This window comes from Pleuronectes platessa, chromosome 20 (genome assembly GCF_947347685.1).
Source record: "Pleuronectes platessa chromosome 20, fPlePla1.1, whole genome shotgun sequence".
Lineage (NCBI taxonomy): Eukaryota > Metazoa > Chordata > Actinopteri > Pleuronectiformes > Pleuronectidae > Pleuronectes > Pleuronectes platessa.
Genome location: NC_070645.1, coordinates 16576037 through 16601460, shown reverse-complemented (window position 1 = coordinate 16601460; position 25424 = coordinate 16576037). Strand labels below are relative to the sequence as shown.

Below are 25424 nucleotides of genomic sequence, written 5' to 3'. Positions count from 1 at the left end.
TCTCTCTCCAGATGAGACGAGCGAGTCCTCCACAACTTATTTGTTGTGACATTTCAACCCGAGCGTCTCCAGTCCACTCAACTGAGCTGTGGGAGTTTTCTTAATGAAATGAATTTTCCACAGAGGCTCCGCTGTGCTCCGCTGGCCTCGGCACCTTCACTCGATGTCCCTCCTCCGTCCCTCCTCCGTCCTCGTCCCTCCTCCGTCCTCGTCCCTCGCTCGCCAGCAGGGGAAAGGGGAGAACGAGTTGTCATGGGAACTTGAGTTTTTAATGGAAGTTTTATTCAGTGGTGTTGAAACTCACACCACAAGGACGGATTTGTGTCCAAGTGCCTCGGGCTTTAATTCTGTACTGGCTGGGCTTCAATCCCTCAAAAACACACACACACACACACACACACACACACACACACACACACACACACACACACACACACACACACACACACACACACACACACACACACACACACACACACACACACACACACACACACACACACACACACACTTCAGTTTTATAGCCACAGTAATGTCACATTTAATAGTGTTTTTAAAAAGGGTCTTAAACAGGTTATATGAGTCAGAACAGACCCACCACAAAGTCAACTTAGTGGCAGTGGTGGCGTTTTTGAATGAAGCTAATTTCAAGCAACAGGTCAGTTTAAGTTTTTCTCAACAGTTTAAAGAGGAATATAAAATGCGTGTTGGGGAAACCTAATAAACCTTATGTATTCCATGTGTGTGACAAATGGTCAGGCTCCACATATAGATCCTATTGATCACCTCAGGGCTCTCATCTATAGGCCGACTCGACACATGTGTACCACACACACACTCTGCAGCGGGCCCACACACAACGATCGACCCCTTCATGTGGTTCTAGGGATAAAAGGCAAACGAGTATCTGCGGCATGTCGACTTATTACTTCTCCTGCTCACTGGAGATGCTGTGATTGTTCAGCCCCTCGACATCTTGTCTTGTACGCATCCTTCTCTGATCTCGTTGACGCGGAGCAGCTACTGTGCACCCTCTCCGGAAGTGACTAATCAAAACAAGGAATTAAGTTTGGAAACAGCAGGATGTCGACATGTAGCCCAGTTTGATTGCTTCTGATCCTGTGGGATTAAAGCAGCCTCGGATCAGTCGTGTTGCGTTACTGATGTTTGGAAAAGTGATTTTTAAAGCATGTTGAATATCAGATTTTCTTTTTTTTTCATGGCAGTGATCTATCGACCGACTTGGTCTTTTATTTAAATAGCTTCTTTTAAGTTTGGTTTTTTCCTGTAGGATGAAAAGCGTCTCATGTGACAAGCAGACGCCTCAGTTATATGAAATGTTAAACTGTTACACTAGTTAACTATGCTGAAGCTGAGTTTCCCTGATAGCCTGGATTTATATGTTGCTTGGGGGCATGAGCAAAGTTGAATGACAACACACACACACACACACACACACACACACACACACACACACACACACACACACACACACACACACACACTGCCCCTCGTGAATGATCTCATCATGTGAGGCTTTTTTGATGTCAGCACTGCAGTGAATGACAGCCCTCCTCCTCCTCCTATATATGTAAAGTTGCTTTAAATGTTCATTTAGATTGTGGGAGTGAAATCTACAGAAGATGGACTCATCAGGTCACCTCACATTTATCATGGAAGCTGTGATGAGCAGAGAGGGACTCGACTAAAGCACCGCACGAAAAGCTCCCATCTCTCGGCTCCTAACCCTCTCTGTTGAAGCTACACAAATAAAATTGAATTAAATGACACGAGCAAGGCATTTAGTTATTTTGATGATCTAGGCTTAACTGCTCTATTAATCTTGACTGTCAAGTTATAGTTTTCATCATGAAGAACGTGAGGGAGGGGGGGGAGAGTAGTTAAAAAATTCCGCTCCACATTCTGTGGGTTTAAACATTAACCTCTATTTGAGGGGCTGATTTGGCCATGTGTCACTGTGCCCTCCAGCTGTAGCCATGATGTGTGGCTGACTCCCATGATGCCCTGACACAGATGTCACCCAGACGCGCCCCTGTGACACCCCCGCTCCATCGGATCAAAAGCAGGCCGCCGCCAGTTTGCATGAAGGAAAGCTCCTGACAGAAAGCAGGAAAAGAAAAGAGGCCGGAACGCTGTATTACATTTTTCCCATTCAGAAGGGTTATTCTTTTTCTGCTCTTATTTTGGTAGTTTTCACATTGTTGAATTCTCCGGCCGACCCCCACAGCCCCCCTCTCCATTCTTATTGGTATTTGAAGTGTCAGGGCTTGAAGTCTGATCACAATCACGCATGAACCAACATTGCAGCTTTTGCCGTTCATTTGCATGCAGGCTGTCGAAGAGAGAAGTTCCTCGGTACTAATGGTCTCACAGTCTGCTGAGCTTGTTCTCTGCACATCTTGTGAAACCAGCTTGTGGCTTTTAGAGAATGTGTTCAATCGGAAAACGGAAAAAGTGTGCGGTGATTTTGTGTCACTAGGTCCTGGCATTAGAATGGTGTCTTTTAAACGACTTAATTAGTTCACAGTTTGCATTGGTCGTCTTTTAAATGTTGGGTTGTAAACGTGTGCTGGGTTGAGTGTTTTAAGTTTTGCACTCATACAGGAGGAAGCCGGGCGACTTGCAGATAACCTGAAGTGAATCAGAGGAAGTGTTGCACAATAGGAAGTGTTTTTTTTTTGTATGCACAGCTATTTGTTCCATGTTTTTTTGAACTCAGTCTGCACTTAGGCCGTTCTCCCCAAGTTAGGCAGAGCAGAACATAACGACAAACCTTTTATTGGATCCTTACCATAACTGCTACAACTCTGGTTACGTTATTTCCCTCTTGTGTGTTTTTTATTGAGTTATAACAGGTTGTCAGAGAGAAGTGAAATAACATGCGTGTGCAGGTTCTCTCCTGCTGTTTGAGCTGGGCCCTGCTTTGTTATCCTCTTGCAAAGAGTTTCATTTAGATGTCGTTTCTGTCGACCTGTGTTTCAGAGGCATCTGCTGGAGGACTGTGACCCGGGGCCACCTGCCAGGCCAGGCCTCCCTGCTCCGGACTGACAGTCGCACAGATCCACTGCTGGTGAGTCCTCTTCCCACACCTCACCTGTAAAACGTGGGGAACGTCTGTTATCGTGTGATTGGTTCAGAAGTGGCTACAGCTATTATTCCTGAGTAATCTGCAGATGATTGTCTCAATTTATCTTTCATCTTATATTATATATGTAAGCGTTTGACATATGGTCAGAAAATGGGGAATATATCTGATTACTGTGACAAAGAAAAGCAGCAAAAATTAGGATAACAATTAATGGAATATTAATTAAGGAAGAGATCTCTTCACATCCAGTGTGACCAGGATAATTTACCTAGTTTACTTATGACTTAAGACTCAGGGTTCATGCAAACATTCAAGTATTGTCCTAAGACCAACTTTACTGTCAATTTCAATGTCTAAGTCCATAAGTTTGATCTCAGTGTTCAATTCATCAATGAAAATTCCCCCATTGGGCTATTTTTATTATGTAAACTTCCATTTTGCATGTCCAGATTGCATCTGCTGTTCACAGTTACTGCTGATTTGCGTTTACGTGTCTATTTATATCCATCGCAAGGATTAAAATCATATCTGATCTTCATTTGAATTGACCGCAGCGCTGGAAAAAACAGGTCACTGAGAGGAACAGACATAATTCTCTACATCCCTCTGGTTTGTGCGCCTGCATTTCTCCCATTGTTTCATGTTTCAGAAGGAATTTAGGTCATGAAGGACTTTGAATCGATGGCGGCATTTTTCTGTAAATGGCTGTTGATACTTAGCTTTCTTTCCACTGCTGGTGTTTCCCATGCTCGTGTGGGCTCAGGGCAGGTGGGAGGAGAAGTCGTGGAACTGTTGTCTCACCTCGCTGTTTTGATACCCAGGTGGAGATATGTCTCTCTGTGGACATTGTTCAGCAGCATCAAGTCAAAATATAGTCCTCGATCTGCCCCTTGATCTGGTTGTGTTGGTTTTGTGGTCATCCGTCCTACAGGTTTTTGAAAGTCAAACCAATGACCTGAGGGCAAAAACATGACCTCCTTGGTGCAGGTAATAAATAAAGTCATCATAAAAACTGTTGAAATGCAGTTTGAACATCTTTCTTGAACCTCTTGTTGTTCAGGCGTAATGGCCTGTGTTAAAATAAAAACAATTTAGCCTTTTTTCACCACCAAGGACTAAAGATATTGAGGATTTTTAATCTCTGTGCTTGTACCTTGCGTGCACCAGTACAGACATCTCGTTATGTAAGACCGCCGGTGGTGCACCTACGCCTATTAATATCATCTTAATGTGCCGTGCTGTTGGTGCATGTGTAACACTGGCTCAGGGGATGAAGTGCATTATGGGCTGTAAAAAGGAGCAGAGAGATGTACAGTAGGTGCTTCCTGCACACCCCCTCCCCAGGCCCAGTGTATTTATGTAACGACAGGGCGCCGGGTCACTGCTCACGACAAACTCTCAGCTCTCGACACTTCTTGTGCGATCACACACACGCACTCCATGTATTTTAATTTCCATGCTGTTGAACTGTGGATTTGCATGTTTCTTATTTTAGAGCGGAACGTTTTAGAAATTGTTTCCTGTTCATGTTTCCCTTTTTGCTTTCTTTTTCTTCCGTCTCTCACAACTCCCATAATTTCTTTCTTGCTTGTCTGTCTCTCTGCCTGTGTGTCTGTCTGTCTGTCTCTCTGCCTGTGTGTCTGTCTTTCTGTCTGTCCGCCCATCCCTCCATCCCTGTTGTATTTTCTTCCTTGGAGATTGTCTCCATGACACAGAGCTATCATTCCACTGGCTTAGCTCCTGTGCTTGAGTGCTGCACCATTTTGACAGCTTAGCCTCAGGTGGTTCATATATAGGATCACTAAGTCAGTGCATCCCCACCAGGGAACTGTGTGAGTGTGTGTGTGAGTGTGTGTGTGTGTGTCTATAGGCTAACACCAAGCTGCCGTGTTGCTCGAGTGAGACTCAAATCCATTCACGAAAATAGCCTGAACAACGAGCTATTTCAGTTAGCATGCAGTACACAAGCCTGTGGCGGTGCAGGCGAGCAGGAGACGCGTTGCATTACAAACGAAGAATGGAACCGAGTTAATGCAGCGGGCAGAGGGTTGTGTGAATATGCACAGGATGGATTATCTCTCTAAGCCAAGGGGGGGGGGGAGGAGGGAGCAGCCCTAGGAGAAGCTTTCCTTGGCTCTCCTGTTGCTAGGATCATAACTTGGTCAATACTGCCCCCAGCTGGTGGAGCCTGATATAGTGGATTATGCACAAACAAAATATAGAATTCACATTCTACTGAAAAACCTTGATTATTTTTTCCCCTCATCAATTCACACTGGGAGCGAAATACAAGGTGAAAGCCGTGCAGATTAATTAAAAAAGAAAATGCTGAAATATCACATTGACATAAGTATTCCTACACTTTGCTATGACACCTACAGTTAAGCTGAGGTGCCTCTAATACCCCATGATCATCTTTAACCTGTTACCACACCTTGATGAAGAAAACCGGCACTGCTCATCAATCCCATTTAAGAGGTGGAGCATAGTGGTGGTAGCACCGTAGTGTGGGGGTGGGTGTATTTCACTGGCAGCGAATTTAATTTAATTAAATTCAGCTTTCCCTCCATTTTGAACAGAGGACAGAGATATCTTTAAAAAGATCAGGGCCCTCAGGACCTTCCAACAGGACAGAGGGTGTCCTCGAGTGGCCCAGCCAGAGCAGGGACCTGAACCCAATCTCTGTAAAGACCTGAAAATAGCTCTCCACCGACGCTCCCCATCCGACCTGACAAAGATCGAGTCTATCTGAGAAGGATGGTAGAAAAATCTCTAAACCCAGGTGTGTGAGTCTTATTGCTAATCCCCGTCAAAGGTGCTTTCAACTAAGGGTCTGAAAATTATGTCAATGTGATATTTCCAATTTTGGAAAAAATTAATAAAGGATTATTCTTATTTTGGCATAAGGCTATAACATTAGATGAAATAAAAATGGTCTGACTACTAGATCTCTGTGATTTTATGTTTTCTAGCTCTAAAATCAGTGATTTCCCTACAGATGCTATGCCATCGATTACACTTCCAAACTAAAGGGGGCTTTGGCCTCTTTTAGGAGTTTACTTATGAAAAGACTTGGTCACAAGTTTTTTTACATAATGGAAATATCACTTGCTCCAGTCTTGAGTCAGCATATGGAAAACGCCCCTGCTCCACTTCACCCTCACAGGCTGCATAGGTAATTTGAGATGATATGTCTAAGTGGTTGTAATATATGGAGTGGCTTGTTATGTCAGCTAAAAGCTCCCAGCTTCTCCTCAGTTATCTATTATTTATGCCTCTGGAGGGGTGACACTGGAACCTCCTGTCAAAGTTCCCTCCTGCAGCCGCACATGTTGGACCTACTGTCAAAAGGAAGATTAACATTAGATTTAGTCAATAATAATAACGTTGAATTTTCTTCCTTTTTTATAAAATCTAAATCCCCTTTCTCTGCTGAAGTGTCTGCATGTGAACACTGGGTGGAGCTCTTGGTTCAGTCATTAATGCCACTCCTCATCCCAGGGAGCTGCTACATTATTAGAATCAGATATTTATATTATTTGCTGCAAAGATTAAAAAATTTGTTTTTGGCAAATGACAGCATTTTATTTTACTGATTCAACTAACTTTAAGGTTTCTGGCTGTTCCCTTGCAGTTGTATCTTAAAGTACAAAGCATCCCTAAAGCTGGTGTGTGATTGTGTTCTGTTTGGGAGTGGTCTTTATTACCCATCATGCACAACTCTTCTCCTCCTCCAGATGGCACTCATCTCTTACAGAAATAAAATCCCTAGTGCTCCTCCATGTGACAGGCATCATCCCTCCAAAATCTCCAGCGTGCCCCACCCTAATTCCTGTTAGGTTAACATTCTGCCGGGAAAAACTAAGTGAGGTGACGCTTCACGTGTATTTCTCCAATTCAAATGAGGCATTCATTTGTCATCACACAAAACTGTGAGGAGTAATCCCTCTGAATATTGCGTTAGACTTGAGGATGCCTGGATGCTGGTGAGTCACAGTCAGTCAGAAGGTCTGGCGAGTAATGATGGTTCGGGGCTGTTGTGGCAAAAGAACGGGGGGGGGAATCAGTCTGTGAATGGCTTTTGGAGGCAGCTGCCCCTGAAGGAGGTGCTGCTTTGACTGAGGACAGTGAGGCAAAATGCTCCTTTTTTTAATGATTTCCTAACACGTCCTAGGAGGGAAGTCAGAGGACTCTCAAGGGCAGGGAGGGTGATGGTGGTAGTGGTGTATGGGGGGCGGGGGGGGGCGGCTTCCTTCTCAGGCAGATGTTCAGCGGATGCAGAGGAGAAGTCAAAAGTGGTGAATTTGGAAAAAGAGTTCATACAGACATCATGGACTGGGTTCCACATGCAATATGTCCTTCCTTCTCTTCAGTTTGGAGAATCAAATAAACTTTTGTGGCGCTGCTGTAGAACCCCCCCCCCCCCCCTCTTAAAACCAGTTAATTGCACCCGCCCAGGCTGTCAGTGTGTCTCTCTGTGTTGATGGGGGCAAAGTGTTATACTGGTGTGACTGGTTCGCTCTGTTTCAATGGAGCCAGCGTTTTAGCGGACTCTTTTGTGTATGTGCCTGTTGCCATGGTTTCCAACTTTCATCTGGTGCCGTCCAAAGAGGGGGGGGCTTAGCCGAGGATGAGGGGCTGTCACTTTCATCCTCCCCTTCTGAATGGCCTCTCTGGACCAAACAGCCGGCTTCACGTGTTTAATTTTTCCCTGATGAACACACAGTGAAGATGGGGATGAGATGCAGGGAGCTTTAGCAGGAGTTGTTTTATTTAGGGAGGGAATGTTTTTTGGAGAGTAGGATGACATCGCTGGCAGCTGATGTCACTTTAAGCGTCGCCGTCAGTCGTGCAGATTCGGTTTGTTTTGATTTGATAGAATCTGGGTGGGGGGGGGGGAGCATTAGCCGATTGTTTACCGGGGCGTAACAATACAAAGGGCGTGGCTACGAGGTAATCAAGTTCGCTCCCAAAAACAAACAAATGGCGGCCTCCCCCTAAGCCCGCCCCCTTTTCCTCATCACCATGTGCATTTCTAGTCAGCTGGGTTGAATTGGCAGTGGATGGTAGCGTAGGGGGGGGGGGAGAAGATGAGTTGGGGAAGACAACGTGGCTTGAGGAAGGGCTGGTGGGGGGGGGGGGGGGACGCACACACGCCGGCATGCCAGCCCCCATTTGGGAAGTGGTCCCCCATTTTTCTGCCTGTCGAAGCGGGCCAGTGTCAGCGAGCTCCGGCGGGTCCGGGTCCTGGCTGAGTGGGCTAATGCGATGTGGCATGTCACCCGGGGAATCTAGGTCAAGTTTAAAGCTGCCTAGCGTTGCCCGCCCCTGCCGCAGTGTGACGCTTCAAATCCCCTCCCCTTCCACACACCCAATAATACACAACACTCAGCCTTACCCCATATTACTGTTTAATTTATAACTTAAATATCATGCACAGACCAAAAAACTAATAAATAATGAACCATGCATTTTCCATTCCAGACCCACATTATTTCAGACATAAACACACACCGCCGCCGCCGCTCCCCACCCCCCCCCCCCCCCCCCCCCCTCCCCTTTACACACCCCAGGCGTGCTCTCAGCCTCTCCACGGCAGAACCCACGTGACGCTCTTTGCTGTGTCTGCGCCCGGCTGGGGAGGGGAGGGGAGGGGAGGGGAGGGCGTTTCTCCATCCATAGTAAAGCGGCAGGGCACGTGGATCCTCATGCTGCAGCCGAGTAGTGGAATGTCAGCACTATATTCCTCCCTCACATCAGCCAGCCATCAGCCCCTCGAGCCGGTTTGTGTCGGACGATGCCGCAGTGCCTCGGTTCAGCTGTGCCCGGCGTCTCGGGGAGCGGGGACATGACAGAAGCCGGTGCCATCCGGAGGTCAGGCTGCTGCATGGGCGTGGCACTGTTTTGGTGCCTTTTCCAAAATAAGCTTCAGCCTTTTTCTGCAACCTGCAAATACTTTTCCAGTTTTATATTGTATATTTTTCTGATATTTGATTGATTATCAGTTATTAGCAAAGTGACAACAAGAAGCATCATTTGTGAATATTTTTTTTATTTAATTTTTTAAATAATCATAATAATGTGAATTTGCTGTACTGCATATAATAAATAATGAAATCACTCCAACTCACAACGTGCTCAGTAGTGGAATTAAAAATTCCTCTTCCCTCCTTCTACTAATCCGCTGTTTTTGGCGCATTACCTCATCTGTATTAATATATTCATGTGCTTTCAAGTCCTACTACTACTGTACTCGCTGCTCACCGGGAGCTCGCCTCCGATTGGCTGCTGCAATGTTTTCAATGGCACCAAATTTTTTTTTGACTCCATGGATACAGTGAGCTGTTGGGTAGATCGGGCTCAGCCAATGGGAGAAGCGCGCGGGCTCCTGCTTGTCAGATTCTGCCCCTGGCCTTAGAAGCAGCCCCCCCCCCCCCCTCGCAGGGAGCACGCGATGGCTCAGTGGGGGGGTGGAGGGGGGGTGCAAAACAACAACAAGGCTGTCGGCGGGCTCTCTGTGGTGCCCAGGTCATGCTAGCACGACCGGGTAGTACTACAACTGCTGAGGGAGGGAGGGGTGGGGGCTTCAATTCCTCGATCTCTCTCTGATCCTGGATCTGTGAACTCTCAGACAGCACTTCACTCTACTACACCGTCACCAGGCAACCGGCATATACACACATTAACTCATATCACATTTAATTCATCTTTTAAAAGGAGGCTTGTCATCTTTTAATGTGTCGGTTGTCATCATAGGAGCTATGAAGTCAGGTGGTTCATGTTTACGTAATCTGAAAGTGATACTCAGGCTACAGTTTGAGGTGTAAAAATGGAAATGATCTAGATTTACTCTGCTTTCTTTCTACTACACTTGAACATTCCCCCGGTTGACTCTGAAATTCGGCCACATAAATCCCTGTCCCGAGAATGACCTCATTTTAGGCGGCACGGGGGAGTAGCAGCACCGAGCATGCCATGGTGCCAGTGCTGGCGTCTAAGCGCTCCGAGCCCCAGCAGCTCTGCCAGGCAGCCGGTCCGAGGGCGGCTGAGAGGGGGCAGCAGAGGACCGGTGGAGGCCCCTGTGACGGTGGGCAGTGCCCGCTGCATCCAGCAGGGTGACAGCTCTCATCCCTTCTGAGGGCTGCTGGATCAGGTGCTGCTGTCCGACAGCCAGTGAGGTGCCAGCGCCGGCACAGTCAGACATTCAGGTCACATTAGTGGAGGGTAATAGGACGAGGCTGGACAAGGCAGGTGGGTCTTTGCAGGTGGTCACTGGGCTCGATGAGTGACCACAACAGTCAGTAGCAAATACTGTCTGTGCAGAGTGCTGCAGGATAAAGAACGGGGGGGGGGAGTAGATGCAGAAACCTCCGAGTGGGATTCCTCCCCCAGGACAGATAGAAGTGCAATAGGTGTTGTGTGTGTGAAAGAGCATTTCGACAAAATAACATTATTTACAGCATTCAGGAGACAAGCCTCTGGAGAAGGTGTATCAATGTTTTAAGTATTCATACAAAAGAAAAAGTCTCAGAGATGAAGGGAGCAGTAATCACAACAGTAACGATTGTGTTGTTGTCAGTAATAGTAGTAAACGTGGGCAGGCACATTTTATATTTAAGCAACCCAGTTGTAATCACAATCCTCAATCCAACACACAGCAGCTTTCCCTGGAGCTGCAGCGATAAAGCACAAAGAAGTCAATAGTGAAACCGCCTTGTTTTTAAGTTCAACACCACCACAGCTGAAAACACCCAGATTTAAAATGTACTATCAAACCAGCACCAAAATAAATCTCACTGAAGAAGCAGGAACCAGATCTTTTTTTCCTACAGTAAACATATATATTTATATTTTATTTAGTATGTTTATTTTATTTTTTCTTCAGCTTGATTCACTCGAGACTGAACCTGAGGAAACATGTTAGAAGACATTGCTTTGCTCCTTTTGACTTTGAGATGCTTTGTTAATTAAGTACCAATCCATTATCTGAATACAGAGAAGGTAATAGTATGAAAGCTTTTCGTACATAAACTTTACAGTCAAGTATAAATTGTCCATTCATCATAAAAAAAATCTCTCTTTAAGAAAAAATAAAAAAAAAGCCTTGACAAGGTTTTCAAGATGCAGGACTACGTGCCGCCCCCCCCCCCCCTCCCTCGTGCACCTCATGCATTTTAAAAGCACTCCATCTCCCCTGTGCTCCTGACTGCTGACTGTGTACTTTGCTCTGTCGCAGCGTCTCCCTGTCTCCCAGCATCACCTCTGCTGGCATGATCTACCCTGTCACCTCCGGCCCTCACTCAGTCACTTTGGCCGCTCACCTGTCGCTCATCCCCGCTGACATCTGCCTGCCGAAGTTTAACTTCATCATCGACCCTCCTTCCTTTCCCCTCCCTGAGTGCATCCTGCCCGTCTCCGCTCTGTCACCAGGGGTTAAATCTGTCACTGGGGAGTGAGCCGCTGTTTTCTCTCTACAAACTGCCACCGATCTTCGACTTGTCATATGTCTGTTGACCTGTGCTTTTGAGAGATATCCTGCTTTCTAGGAACGACAGGACAGAGACATGTGAGAGGCTGTCACTTCTCCCTGCGCAGCTCTTGGCAGATGTGTAGCTATAAGGTGTATCTATAAATGTCTGTGTGCATCAGCAGTGAAGGTATGGGTTTGACTGCCAAAGCTTGGACACATAGTCTTCCTCATCATCTTCATCCTCTTCTTGAACCTTAAGGTCAACTCTGAGGGACAATGGCAAAGTCTGACACTTGCCTTATGCTGCACAGTTGTTGCACCAGGAATTAAAATCCAGTTACAAAGTGTGAAAGCTTGAAAAAGGAGAAATCATTTTCTAAGTGAAGGTCAATGAGACTCGAGTACATTTCTGAGGTAGCTATACTTTCTGAAAACTTTTCAATTGCATCTGTATTTGCTTGAATCTTGGAATCCTTTCATATTTTTTTTCATGTCCATCGGGACATGGAGCTGCAGAGTTTTCATAATATAATAGATTCTCTCAGAAGACTTCAAAACAAGTCTCACAATGTTAAAGAACGTGATTAAAACATTTCTGGATCCTCTGCACAAACTAAATTGTGGCTTTTTTTGAGGGGGGGGGGGGCTAAGGTCCCGTCCTTCCATCAAGTTTTGTGGAAATCTGTTCCGTAGTTTGTACTTAATCCTACAAACTCACGGACAAGGGTGAAAACATAAATAACTTGTGGAGGTAATACTTGTTTGCAGAAGTCACAGAAGTTAACGTGGAGTTCCAACATACCTCCTGGGATGTGAATGTATTTTATTCAGCTATATGGACGAATGGCCTGCACTGTGCTCCTGTAGTAAATACAAGGTTCTGTGTCTGTCCCACTGTCGGTACTTAGGTTGGCAAAGGGACGTTAATGATTCATGTTGTGTTTGAAGATACTGCAGCACACTGTCCCGAGGAACGTCGTGATTCTGCACAGACGACGAAGTGCATTTCAAATCACGGCGGACGAGCTCCACATCACACACGACCAACAAACCTCATAATCCACTCCCCTTCTGTTTCCACATGACAACATCCTCTATAAAAGTTTAATTAGTTGCGTCTGATCATGAGCAGGGAACATTTACCTGCTTCACATAAACATAGATCATGTTTGATTTCCCTGTGGAGGCTTGTGGAATTGATTACTCTGCGTACAACCGCCTGTAAATGCTGATGATTGCCGGGGAGAATAAGAGCGTTGTTTCTTTTTATATTCTCTGTTTGTTTTTTTTGGTGTGACATGTGGTTGTTGAGAGCAGGAAACACATGGGTGTCTCTGAGCAGCGGGCACATCTGGGGGGCACCTCTGCATTCGCACAGGCGGTGAAGAAGAGCAGGAGTGAGGTGGATTCAGTCGCTCTCTCCTCCCACTCACTTTACCGCTGACCTCCTCTCTCTTTGCTCCCTATTGATTTGTCTCCCTTCTCCTCAACAGGTATCGTATCATGGGGAACCTACTGAAAGTTTTGACATGCACAGATCTGGAACAGGAGCCCAATTTTTTCCTCGACTTTGAAAGTGAGTCCTTCTGAAGTAATTGCTCCCCCCTCCACTGATATTGATCACCTGAATATCTTAGCATAACATTATCAGCTCCGAAACACTGTGTTGCTCCCGGCGGCAAAAACGAATAAAACCAACCACTTCTGCTCCTTTTCCATCAAACCTGCCTCTTCTCCACCGGAGTGTGTGCGGAATATCAATCAGGGCCGTGTTGCAGCAGAGCCCCCTCCTCAAATATAAAGCGCTTAAGTTCAGCTGCTGTGTAGCCTAAGGCCCCTCAACATGGCTTGATCCTGTACTGTACTATTCTCACACTTGGCAGAGCCAGAGACTCAGTCATACCTTTAGAGGAAACAATGCCTCGGATGGCTCCAACTGTTTCTAGGTGATTTTCTTTTTTATATTGAAATAACATCACAGTTTTTTTTATATCTAACAAATAATTTCAATGCAAGATTGCTTAGATATTATACAGATCTCTCTAGCTGTTCTCTTTCTAGAGTGTATTTGCATTTTGCGAATGTTTTTACTCCCTTAAATCTACTCGAAAAGACCCATATTAAATGTAAACAATGATTTATTAAATGGAATAAAATTCAAAAGTAAAAATGAATAATGATACACAGTAGATATACTTTATTATAGCTCCCAGTATGACCTGAATTTGAGGTGTTGCTGCTGCACGGGAGCAGGAGTTTACATTCATCACACTTGGCAAGGTGCTCTTCCTTCAGGTGCTGGAAAAGAGTTCATACTCCTGCTGCTATTCTTCATTGCCACTTCTCTCAAGGCAAAATAAGAACTCAGAAACCAAACAGTCTCTACCCACAGAGCTGTTACAAAGAGTAGATATAAGCCCTTTTCATTTGTCTTCTCTTATCTTGCTCCATTTCCCCTCTATCAGCCAGGGAAGTGGGTGGTGTCACGGATAAATGGGAAGCTTTGCTGAGATGAGATTATTCCTGTGAATTTACATTTACATAATTGAAAGCTGCACATTAAGGTTTCTCATCATATTTGGGGATTTAATAGATTTCCTACAGCTGTTTTTTGTCAAGCCAGTCTGAATGTGGATTAGAAACTAATCAGATTTGCTGTTATTGTTGTTGTGGTGGTGGTCTGCTGCAGATGCCCAGCCCACGGACGCAGAGCGAGAGGTGTGGGAGCAGGTTGACGTGGTGCTGAAAGACGCCAAGGGGATCCTGGATGAGCTGCAGGCGTACAAGGGCGCGGGGCAGGAGATCAGAGAGGTACGCCCTTACACAAATAACCAACCTCCAGCTCACTGCGAGCGGAGCTGCTGCAGAGTTTGGAGAGTCTGCTTGTGTCCCGCTGTGAAGAAAGGATTTCAGATCACACTGATAGTAGTGGAGGTGTTTCCCTTTCAGATTAAAAAAAGAAAAGTCAAATGAATAACCTCCACAGGAGACGACTGCTGGGAATAATTCACAAGGGGTTGTACAAATGATTAAGTCATTAAGGATGTTAATGCCTCAGTCTGTAACCACAAATTAATATTGACATTGGAATTTAACAAATTTCAAAGTGAAGGAACATTAATGCCCCATTTTGTCCACTTGTGGTTTCTCACTGACCAACTGTGAGTGACATTGCATTTGGGAATAATAGGGCTCAGATAAAAGTCTTTTATCAAAAAAGATTTTTCAACAGTATAAAGAGAAATTGTCTTTCTCCTTTAAGAGTTCTCCTGTGAAGAAAATAAACTAAATTTGAGCGTCCTCCAAGAAAACCACCAAAGACAATACATTTTCCAGTGCACCCCAATACCTTTAAAACCGAATTTCATGTAGAAAATCTGTAGAGTTCCTCTATTATAACTCTGTATAGTGACCCTTGTCTGTGAGTGATTTAATTCTTATTTTTCTTGTGTGTGTTTCTAGGCGATCCAGAATCCAAACGATGAGGCGTTACAGGAGCAGGCGTGGGCGGCTGTGGTTCCTTTAGTGGGGAAACTGAAGAAGTTCTACCAGTTCTCCCAGAGGCTAGGTATGTATCTGCAGATATATTGATGTGAAAGTGGGTAAATATTACCAAAGTCTCAGACTTGCTGCTGGTAAGGATGAAAGCCCATGTGCTTTTATATAAAAGGTCTTCTAGTGGCCTCAGCAGCCACGCAACCTTCATACATGACCTTAATTGTTCACGTGTGCATCTGCAGTATTGACTGCTGAACGGCAAAAGTCAACAGACATGCGACACACCCACGTTACCCACAGCTCAGCCTTATACCAACTCGCTTTGAAAACCCCCACAGCCGCGCATTTCTCAACATGCTGCTTGCATTGCACTGCCTGACCTCTGCGGGGCTATAGGTTGTTTAATTAGCATGGATGCAGGGGGGAGGAGGGGGGAGAAGTAGGCTTACTGCTCCCTGATCTTCTTATGACCCTGAGGCTTGAAGGGGTGTGTGTGTGGGGGGGGAGCCCGCCATGCCCCAACGCCCTCAGCCCCGTAATCCCAGTGGCGGTGCAGAAGGTAGTCAATGGGAGCAGTGGGCGGCGGCTGCCTGACGGTGGCGGTTATGTAATGAAGTAGGTCACCTCCCAGTCGCGGCTGCTGCTCTATTTCACTGCCTTGACTTCAGGCTTCAGGGGCCGTGATGGCGTCCGCGTCCCGATGTCCTGTCGGATCTACGTGAAGCTGAAAGGCCTTCACTCCTCCAGGCTGGTAGAGCACTCTGCAGAGGAGGGAAGATCTGCTACAGGGACCATTATGTCATTTATGTTGACACCCATATTTCCCCATAATGTAGTGTTGAGACATGGATCCTCCCAGAATAAAAGGTCTTTATGTTGTTCTGAACAGTTGGAAAGAAACCAAATGTTTACTGAATGTGAAACAGATGAATTTGAGAAGCTGGTAAATATTTGACATGTTTGTTTGATTATGTAAGAGACGTGTTTCTCTTGCTCACGTGTTTTTCCTGCATGAAAACTCAAATCTGATTTAAATGTAGCATCACTGGCACCACGTACATTTTCTCTGCTACAGACAAGACTTACATCCTTTCTTTCTGATCAGGATTTGATGTTTTTAACCTAAACTCGGAGAAACTGATCTGGTTAGAGTCTGATTCCTCGGAGATGGTCGGGTCTCGACCAGACTAAAGATGCACCATCCTCCGTCCTGCCCCTCTCTAGGACTCAAGCGCCTAACATGCCTGCATTCTACTTGCCTGCTCTGCCGTGACCTGATGAGCTCAGACATGCCCCCACGCTGCCGCCGCCCACCCCCCCTCCCCTCCCCTCCCCTCCTCTCCATCCCCGACTTCCCGACAGACAAGAGTGGCTCATTTCCGACGGCCTTTAAGCATCTCCATCTTAACTTCTGTTTTGACTGGGACTTAGAGGGAAGGAGAAGCCACTACTCAGTGAGGTTCTGAGTCAGCCGCCTCGCTGCAAACGCTGTCCCGAGCAGATGGGAGTCATCACCGAATGGCAAACACGCTCAATTTGCCGCGCAGCGCTGCCGGTGCTCCGTCTGATTATCTTTAGTCTGCCACCGTCTGAATCTGTCCGTTTCTAGGTTATGTTGACATGCTCATCGTCCTGTGTAATCAACAAGAGATGTAAAAGACACTCAGAATAAATCTATCCAGTGCTCATTTGGAACTTTGCATCAGACGCTCAGCTCGTTATGTCATTATTTAAAAGCGTCTCGGACTCGACTGAGTTCTGAGCATCGTCTGCGTCTATAAATAAAAACTCCCGCTGGACTCAGTTTTCTCCTCTGGTTCTTGACTGTGAGTTTGAAGAAGACCTGTCTTGTTTGATATTATCAGCGCCTTTGTGTCGATCACTACGTTTCACTTAATCGTTTCCTAATATCCCTGCTGGGGCTCCTCATGCATGCTTAATTATTGGTCTGTGTGTATGTCACGTCAAGGCATGACACAGGCTTTGTATTTACTTACTGTCAAAACAATGAGTGTAATTCTGCTTGAATGAAATCCTGTTCCCCTCCACCCCCCCCCCCCCCCCCCCCCCCAATTCCATTCCAATGAGATAATTAGTTCCATGTCTCATCTGCATCTGAGCAGGAAAGCCTCTCGTTCCCCCCCCCTTTCTTTCCTGGACCATCCCTCCCCCCCTCTCCCCCCCAGACTGGCACTGGGCCCTCGGCAGTTTGGGCACCACCACTGTCCCATTATCTGTCTGTGTCCTAATCAGGCTGCTTCAGCTGGCTGACACACTCACTGTGGTTAGGATCCACTTTAAGGACTTTTCTTTGGCCTCGTCCAGAAACAACACACAACGATATAAGACAGAAAGCCTCTAAATCCTAGTTGATGAGTTATGTGGAGCTGTTATGGTTGATTGTTATTCACATGTCAGACACTGACTGGGCAAAGCCTCTCAATTGTTAAGATTAGCTGTTATATCTTATCATTAATGAGTGTAAAGTTTATACATTTTGTCTTGTTTAAAGTTTTTTTAATCATTTCCAGAGACTTAAGAAACAATTCAATGTGAAAATATTCAGCAGATGAATCAATGATGAAAATAAACTACAATTGTAATAGTCGCTGAACTGTTTTACATTAAAGAGTTGAATATTCACTCTGCCGTGACAGATGGAGCGTTTCTTCTTTCTCACGACCTTCCTGGTTTTTCCATTGTCTGTAATATTGTACTGATTCTTCATCTGTTAACTGGAACCTTGAACAACAAAAACTCGATTGTGAAAGACAACCTGGACGACTACACACCAAAATGAGGCTCTGACAGGCTCAATAAAAGAACACGTATATATTTTGTCCTTGTGTTTTTGTGCCTGTCCTCTCGGCACCTTTCCTCTAACACACACATGGTGTTTCTCTCCACAGAGGCGGCGCTGCACAGCCTTCTGGGAGCTCTCACCAGTGAGACGTACGATGACCCCACTCAGCACCTGGAGCGCGAGCAGGCACTGGCCAAGCAGTTTGCTGAGATCCTACACTTCACTCTGCGCTTTGATGAGCTTAAAGTAAGACACTCTTAATGTCTCCAACACGTCCGGGGGGCGTCACTTCCTGCATTTAAAACCCAGAGCTCACCTTTTAGATATTGAAGTAACCTCTGCACTGTTCTCCTGTGATACAGACCCAACCTCTCAGTCCCCTACAAGCTGCTGACGCCCTTGAATTAGGTTCTTGCTCCGTGCAATTTAAAACCGCAGCCAGTGAGTGCATAATTAGCATTTAATTAGAGTCCTGATACTGCTCTGCTGTTTATAATACAGCGGATGTCAGTGGAATGGCTAATACGGGTTACTGCGGGTAAAGAGGTCTGCAAACTGTTGTTGTCCTGAGTGTAGTTCTGCATAATGAAGAAGGTTTTTATTAATGAAGGGGAAAGGCACCTTCCCGAAATTAATATTTGGCTTGAATTCAGACACAAGTTGCTGATGCGCCACCGCCCCCCCCCCCAAAAAAAAAACCCCACCAGGAATCGAGTGCTGGTGTCGCTTGAATGCGAATTGTCAAAAGCATGAGGCCTCATGATGAGACAGTGGGTGAACTGGTTCCCCTTACACCCCGACTCCTCAGAAACAAAAACTTACAAAAAACCCTCCTGACACCCTGAGGCGATTTGCTGTGATGTCCCAATTAGTGCCCACTACCCAGGATAGGGGTACAAAGGGGGGGGGGGGGGGGGGGTGCAAAGTGGCATCCTAGGCCTTGTCATCAATCTTTCACACCCATGCACGGGCTCCTGACCTAGTTAAACTGTCTGTGTGGCGTGCCGCCCGTCTCTTCTGGTGGACGCAGTGGACACAGACCGAGCACCAGTCCATTGTCGCAGGATTAGCCTGCTGCCAGTACAGCTTTGAATGTGACATGCTCATACAGGACTGACGGTAATTAGCCACAGGATGAGCTCTCACTGCCGGTGACATTTGAAAAGAAGCTCTCTGGTTGGTTGCTTTTTTTTTCGTTTTTTTTTCGTTAAGAGGTCACCGTGGCCAGATGAGTCATATTTGTAGAAAGTGGTGTCAAAGGAAATCAACTGAATTTTGTGGCTTTTGTTTGAGGCTTTCCTTTCTCACCTTCGCTCGGCCTAATGAGACCCGTTACTACCTTTTTGACGGCTGCGTAATTGTTGACCCTCCTGTCAGAAACTATCCAGCTGCACGGCCAGACTGTGGAGGGAGAATTACCAAACCTCCCCTGACAGGAGGAGCCGGGGATGTGGACGTTAAAGCGGGATGAGTGTCAGAGGATTCAAATCCAGTTCAGCAAATGAAACTGTAATTGTATCAGTGTTCTTTTCATGTCGTTTGCCCCCCAAAGCTACATTTCTGCCTTGTTGACTCAAAGACTCTGTCAGGACGACGGCGTGTTTGATCCCGAGCTGAATGTCCTGCAGACATGAAGAGAAACACTCTCTGGCTCTGTGTGTGTATTAAAACCCATTTTTCTGTTGTGTTTTGTTTTTTTCCAGATGACAAATCCTGCCATTCAGAATGACTTCAGTTATTACAGGAGGACGCTGAGCCGCATGCGGATCAACAACGTGCCGGTGAGCTCATTACGTCCCTCCGCTCTCTGGGGGGGGGGGGGGGGGGGGGGGGGAAGGAGAGACTGTAGTTGAAGAGAATTCAACTTTGTTTAAAGAAGCGACAATCAATGGTTTGATCTCAGCCGTGGATCAAAGTATCTACTTGTTCTTGAAAGGAATCTCTGGAGATGATGAGCTCAGAGATTTATCAACACAATTCTGCAGTTCAGCTCAAGTCTAGTGAGCGTTTTAGTATCTTCTAGTTTATGGTTTAGATTTGTAATGTTTGGTTCACTCTCACTGTCTTAGTGTCATTTTCAGCAGCAGCAGAAAAAAGTTTCAAACACACTTTACGCTACCTGCTGTAGCATTAAGAATTTACATTATTGGAACTAGCACACAAAATAACTTTTATTAAATATTATGTTTTTGGATTCTTGTTACACAGAATTTTTGCTCAACTATTTAAAATGCAAAGGAATCAGTTGGGTGTGCATTTGTGTGTCTGTGTGTGTTTGTGTGTGTGTGTGTGTGATATTGCAGAGGCCTTTACGTCAACTGTCAAAGATTCAGCAAAGATGAATAATGACTTTATTTTAAAAACTCCTCATGTTGAGACGGTCTGTGATTCTGAATTCCTTTAATGTCACCGTGGCTCTGGCCCTGATCAAATTTAAAGATGTGTGTCATCGGGAGTCGTCTTCACTCGGAGCTGAGCCGTCACTTCTCGTTAGAATCCCGACACAGTTCAGACCGCAGCAGTTGAAAGGCGGGAATGACAAATGAAGTTTTCAGACTGTTTGATCGCGATGTGAAGCCGCGGCCCCACAGGGAGCTTCAGGGAGTTAGAAGCACAGAGTGGGAGGTAACGGCACGTGGCGGGAGAATCTGATCCCAAATCAGCAGCATGGCCCAAATCCTCTAGAGATTAAACACTTAATTCCAGGTCAATGCGGATTCTGTAGATGACACCTTCTGGGATTGAACTCTGGTCTGGATCAGATGAGCGTCTTGGACGAGTTCCAGGTTCCAGGCTTTGTCCGTGGAGAGAGAGCAGAGCAGGCCTGCTGCAGAAGAACCTGATAATGAGTGTGTGTGATTTAACAATGGATCCACACGTGAAACTACTATTTAATGAATCTATTAATTGACCTAAACTTGGTTTTATCTTTAGCTTGTTTCCTACAATGTACATTTAGACATCCCTGTTTTCTAGGCCCTAAAATGAAGAACTGTGGAAATGTGGCTTGAGCCGTTTTATTGAGCAAAGTCTGTGGCTGCGTTTTATTCACCCCTACTTTGCGATATAAAATATAGAAGACGTGCATCTTTATTCAGTGGACATCTTAAAGAGACTTGGTGCAGGGAATAGTGAGGCTTCATTGTTCCTGTGTGTGTGTGTGTGTGCAGAGGATGATGAACAGACGCCGCTCTTAGGTTTGATCTCTCTGACATTTACCGTTCGGCGAATGGACCCAGACACTTGTCATTAGAACCTGTCACTGTTGAAAGAAGCTCAGTCTCACGCAGCAGCAGCAGCAGCGTTGAGTCACCACTCAGACGACTGAACCATTCAGACATCGGAGATGAAACGCCTCTGTCCCCGTGGTAATGTCTCTGGGCTCGCACGTCCTCATCTGTTAAAGCAGGAATTGGTTTTGATATTTTATTCCTATTCTGTCAGCGCTGAAACAATGAAGGCACCAATTGTTCTTCATCGTTGTTTAAATATGCAGACAAATTTAGAACAGAGCGTCGGAGAGATACCTGTGTTTTTTCCAGTGAAGCGGCAGAATGTGTCAGAAGCAGGAGGTGCAGCAGGGGTCAGCGTGTGTCAGTGTTATTCTGTCAGGATCTCATTTTAATGAAATGACTTTCAAACGCACAATCCCAGTCGGGCGGCACGGAGACGAGTGTGATGCCAAACAAAACATCTGGTTCCCATATAACAGCCTCACTTACTTCCCACATCCTCAATTTGTTTTTTTGTTCATTTTAAAAACTAAATATTTCACATTATCACAACAAAGAGAACAATGGGATCTCAACACTCTGTTTAATTTAAATAGAAATCAATAAGTTGTCTGTATCGAGCAGTTTGGTGAAGCTGTTCATCAACCTGTGAACTCCAGGGTCTGCTCTGTCTGACCTGTGACATGAAAGTGATGATTCTTCAATGAAATTATTATGACACAACTCTTCACTCATTAAAAAAAAACCTGTTTGCAGGCGGAGGGGGAGAATGAAGTCAACAACGAACTGGCCAACCGGATATCTCTGTTCTACGCCGATGCCACGCCCATGCTGAAGACATTAAGCGACGGCACAACTAAGTTTGTGTCGGAGGTAAAAACTTGACAACAGAGTCAGCGAGCTTCTTTTAAACACTCGTCTCTGTGCCACCGAGCTCTCACTCCTTTTTTATCTCTCTGTCTTTTTATAGAACAAGAACCTGCCTATCGAGAACACGACAGTCTGCTTAAGCACAATGGCGACCGTGTGTAAAGTCATGCTGGAAACACCGTGAGTGACTTGAATGTTGATGGAGCTGCTTCACCTCCTGTTCTTTACATTCATGTAATCCCTCGCTCATGTCCTGACAGGGAGTACCGCAGCCGCTTCGCCAGCGAGGAGACGGTGTCCTTCTGCCTGCGGGTCATGGTCGGGGTCATCATCTTGTACGACTACGTCCATCCCGTAGGGGGCCTTCGCCAAGTCATCGAAAATCGACGTGAGTGCTGCCCGGGTGGTTCCACTGTGGCTCTTCCCATCTGACTCCGACTCTAACCGTGTCTTTCTGGTCCACAGATGAAAGGCTGCATCAAAGTCCTCAGAGATCAGCCTCCGAACAGTGTGGAAGGCCTTCTCAACGCTCCTCAGGTAACTTCCCCTCTGCAGCCCCAGTCTGATACTGGTGATACTGGCTCATGAGCAGGAGACAGGGCTCTTGGTTAATTTCACCCCTCGCCTCCAGTGCGGCGACTCATCCTCTGCCCAGTCCCACCGGGGATTTGGTCGTCTGTGTGTCGGGTGTCGAAGCCTCTCCAGAGAGACCAGTTACATCTGACACCTCGTTCCCCTCGTAGTCGTCCAAATTCTGCCGGCCTGGGCCAAAACTCCCAGCTGCTCGAGCTGCCGAGGCCTCACATCTGTATCTCTCTCTCTCTCTCTCTCTCTCTCTCTCTCTCTCTCTCTCTCTCTCTCTCTCTCTCTCTCTCTCTCTCTCTCTCTCTCTCTCTCTCTCTCTCTCTCTCTCTCTCTCTCTCTCTCTCTCTCTCTCTCTCTCTCTCTCTCTCTCTCTCTCTCTCTCTCTCTCTCTCTGTACCGGAGGCCTGAGGCGGGCGAGCGCTCAGCGGCAGCGTGAGGTCACTCTCATCCAGAAGCTGCCAGATTTCCTTTCAGCAACTAAAGCTCGGATCGGACAGAGGATGACAAATGATTTTTAGATGTACAGTACAGCTTTACTTTACACAGGTTTTCTTCAGGGTTATAACAAATCTTAAATACATTGAAATATTATGTTCTATGTCCTGAATACATTTAGGAAGGTCTTCATTTAACTCCACTTCTTTAGCAGCATGTATAGTTTGTACTGTCTCTGTTTGTTTTGATTCCTGTCCTCCAGTAAAGCTGCTAACTGACTAACAGACAAACAAACAAACGCAGATGAAAACACAACTTCCTTGTCGGAGGGAATTAAAACATCTGAGCTCTTCTTCTGTTTGTTGGAATTCACTCATGTCTTTTTCCTGTGGCTGCAGGTACACGACCAAGCATCTGAATGATGAATCCACCAACAAGACTATCAAGAGCATGCTGCAGTAGAGCTGAGCTGCCTGCTTGCCTCACACCCTGCTGGGGGGAGACGCCACTCTCCTGACTGATGTCGGTGCACAGAATGTTTTTTTTAGTTTTTTTCCTTTTTAAAGAGCTGCAGCTCCGCCCTCTTTTATATTGCAAAATGCTACTGCCATTATGAAACGTCTTTTTCTGTGCCAAAAAGATGTCGCTGTGATGTTTTTCCGATAAAAGGCCATGAAACAATGGCAGCTGATGAAAACATAGCGGAACCTCTGGTGTTTTTAACAATGTCTTGTTTTTTTCCCCTGTTTAAGGGACGGGAGCGCTTTGACTTGAAAATTTAAAAGAGAGAGATATATAGAGAAGTATATATTATTTTTGTTTGATTCGTTATTTAATATTACATCTTCTGCATGATGACAATTGTCTTTCTTTCCTTGTATTTAAAAAAAAAACTAATGGTTCAGTTTAATTTGTCTGCTCTATTGTGCATTATTACGTGTTTTGTTATTGAAATGGTACTTGTCAAAATGAGATTTCAGAGTACTGTTTTTATATTTTTTTATAGGTTTTAATTTGTGCATATGACTTTTTTTCCTCATAGTTGTGTTGTATTTTTCATTTGAAAACTTTCAAACTGTGATGTGTGCAAAAAATCTAAATCAAATTGGGAGCGTGTACTGTACGTGGACAGTAAGTTGTGGCTGGAGACATTAAAAAGAGAACTCTTGTTTTCTACCATCGCCTCGTCGGGTTTCATCTGTTCTCATATCCGAGCTGTCGGATGTTTTACTGTGAAGGTTTATTTTTATTCCTCACGTGATAATTAGCGAGAAGCTCCTTCTTATGATCGATCATAAAAACAGGCAGCGAGGGAGAACGGTTCAGATCTCTCAGCTTCTCTTCTCTTGATTAAACAAACCCAGTGACACAGGATGAGCTCCACTGCCTTAAAGGGACAGTTTCACACGAAAAGCAAAAACCTTAATTTAACAGGAACAATAAACCCTAACCCTTAATAAAAAAGTTCTGCAGTGCAAAATACATTTTTCGGATGATCTGCTCATTTAAGTTTAAACTGGTAACTGAACTGAGGCATCTTGAATGTGCAGCAGTAGAAACCGCGCCCTGACGTAACCCATTGGTTTGTGAGCTGCAGGTTTTGAAGCCTCTATTTAAAGCAGGAATTCCGGGCTTATGAAAGACTCATTAAATAAATAAGAAAATAATAAAGCGAGTAATGTTTTCTCTTTATATTCAAGCATTTAGTTTCATGTGCTTTTAATTTGAGCCGTGTTCTCTTTGCCTTTTATGACCACTCCATATCTACTGTACTTTAGGGCTCATGAAAATCATAATCACATGATGTCAATGACAAGTAGTCGTCTCACTTTCATAAAAAAAAGGTTTTCTGGGATCCATTGTTCATTCTTCACGTATTTATTAATATTTGTTGTATCTGTTGTGTTCGGTAGAAGAGGGAAAGTGAATCATCCGTTCATTTCACCCTCACGTCTTTTAACCTTTCAGTGTTTTTCCTCCTTCCAGCAGCGTTTCAGTGGGAGCAGGGAAGTTGCCGCTGGGTGGGCACTGCAGCACTGGAGAACTTCTCAGGGTCAAGGAGAGAGAGACAAGGAGGCAGCAGAGTGTGGATGGGTGTGTCCTCTGCAGCATCACTGCACTAACAGACGGGGGGGGGGGGTGGAGGAGGAGGGAGAGGGGAGGACAGAAAGTGCTTTAATGTTGGGTGGGTTTGAAAGTCCTTGAGGAAGAGGAGGGTGGGTAAAAACTGGAAATTGCTGCCCGGAGCTTCTGTTGCGTGAATGCAGCTTGTGCGTGGTTGTGGAGCATGCAGCTGCCTTTGTGTGTTTGTGTGTGTGTGTGTCGCTGTGACATGTTCTCAGTGGGCAGCAGCATCCTTGCTCTGCAACGGGCTGATCTCCCGCTGTGACCCGGCGCACGAGCACTCACTCATCCTGCGTC

At 45.6% G+C, this 25424-nt stretch overlaps 1 protein-coding gene across 1 annotated transcript in view; it reads left to right on the top strand.

Moving 5' to 3' along the window:
* fam49bb (family with sequence similarity 49 member Bb) overlaps window positions 1–24179 on the top strand; it is a 30201-nt gene extending 6022 nt beyond the window's left edge. The window contains 10 exon segments of the mRNA XM_053412507.1: window positions 13073–13155; window positions 14269–14390; window positions 15042–15147; window positions 17987–18126; window positions 19584–19661; window positions 21870–21986; window positions 22084–22163; window positions 22244–22340; window positions 22342–22371; window positions 22449–24179. Coding sequence (XP_053268482.1) covers window positions 13083–13155; window positions 14269–14390; window positions 15042–15147; window positions 17987–18126; window positions 19584–19661; window positions 21870–21986; window positions 22084–22163; window positions 22244–22340; window positions 22342–22371; window positions 22449–22571 — 966 coding nt within the window. The 5' untranslated portion in view covers window positions 13073–13082 and the 3' untranslated portion in view covers window positions 22572–24179.
* Window positions 24180–25424: the final 1245 nt, after the last annotated feature.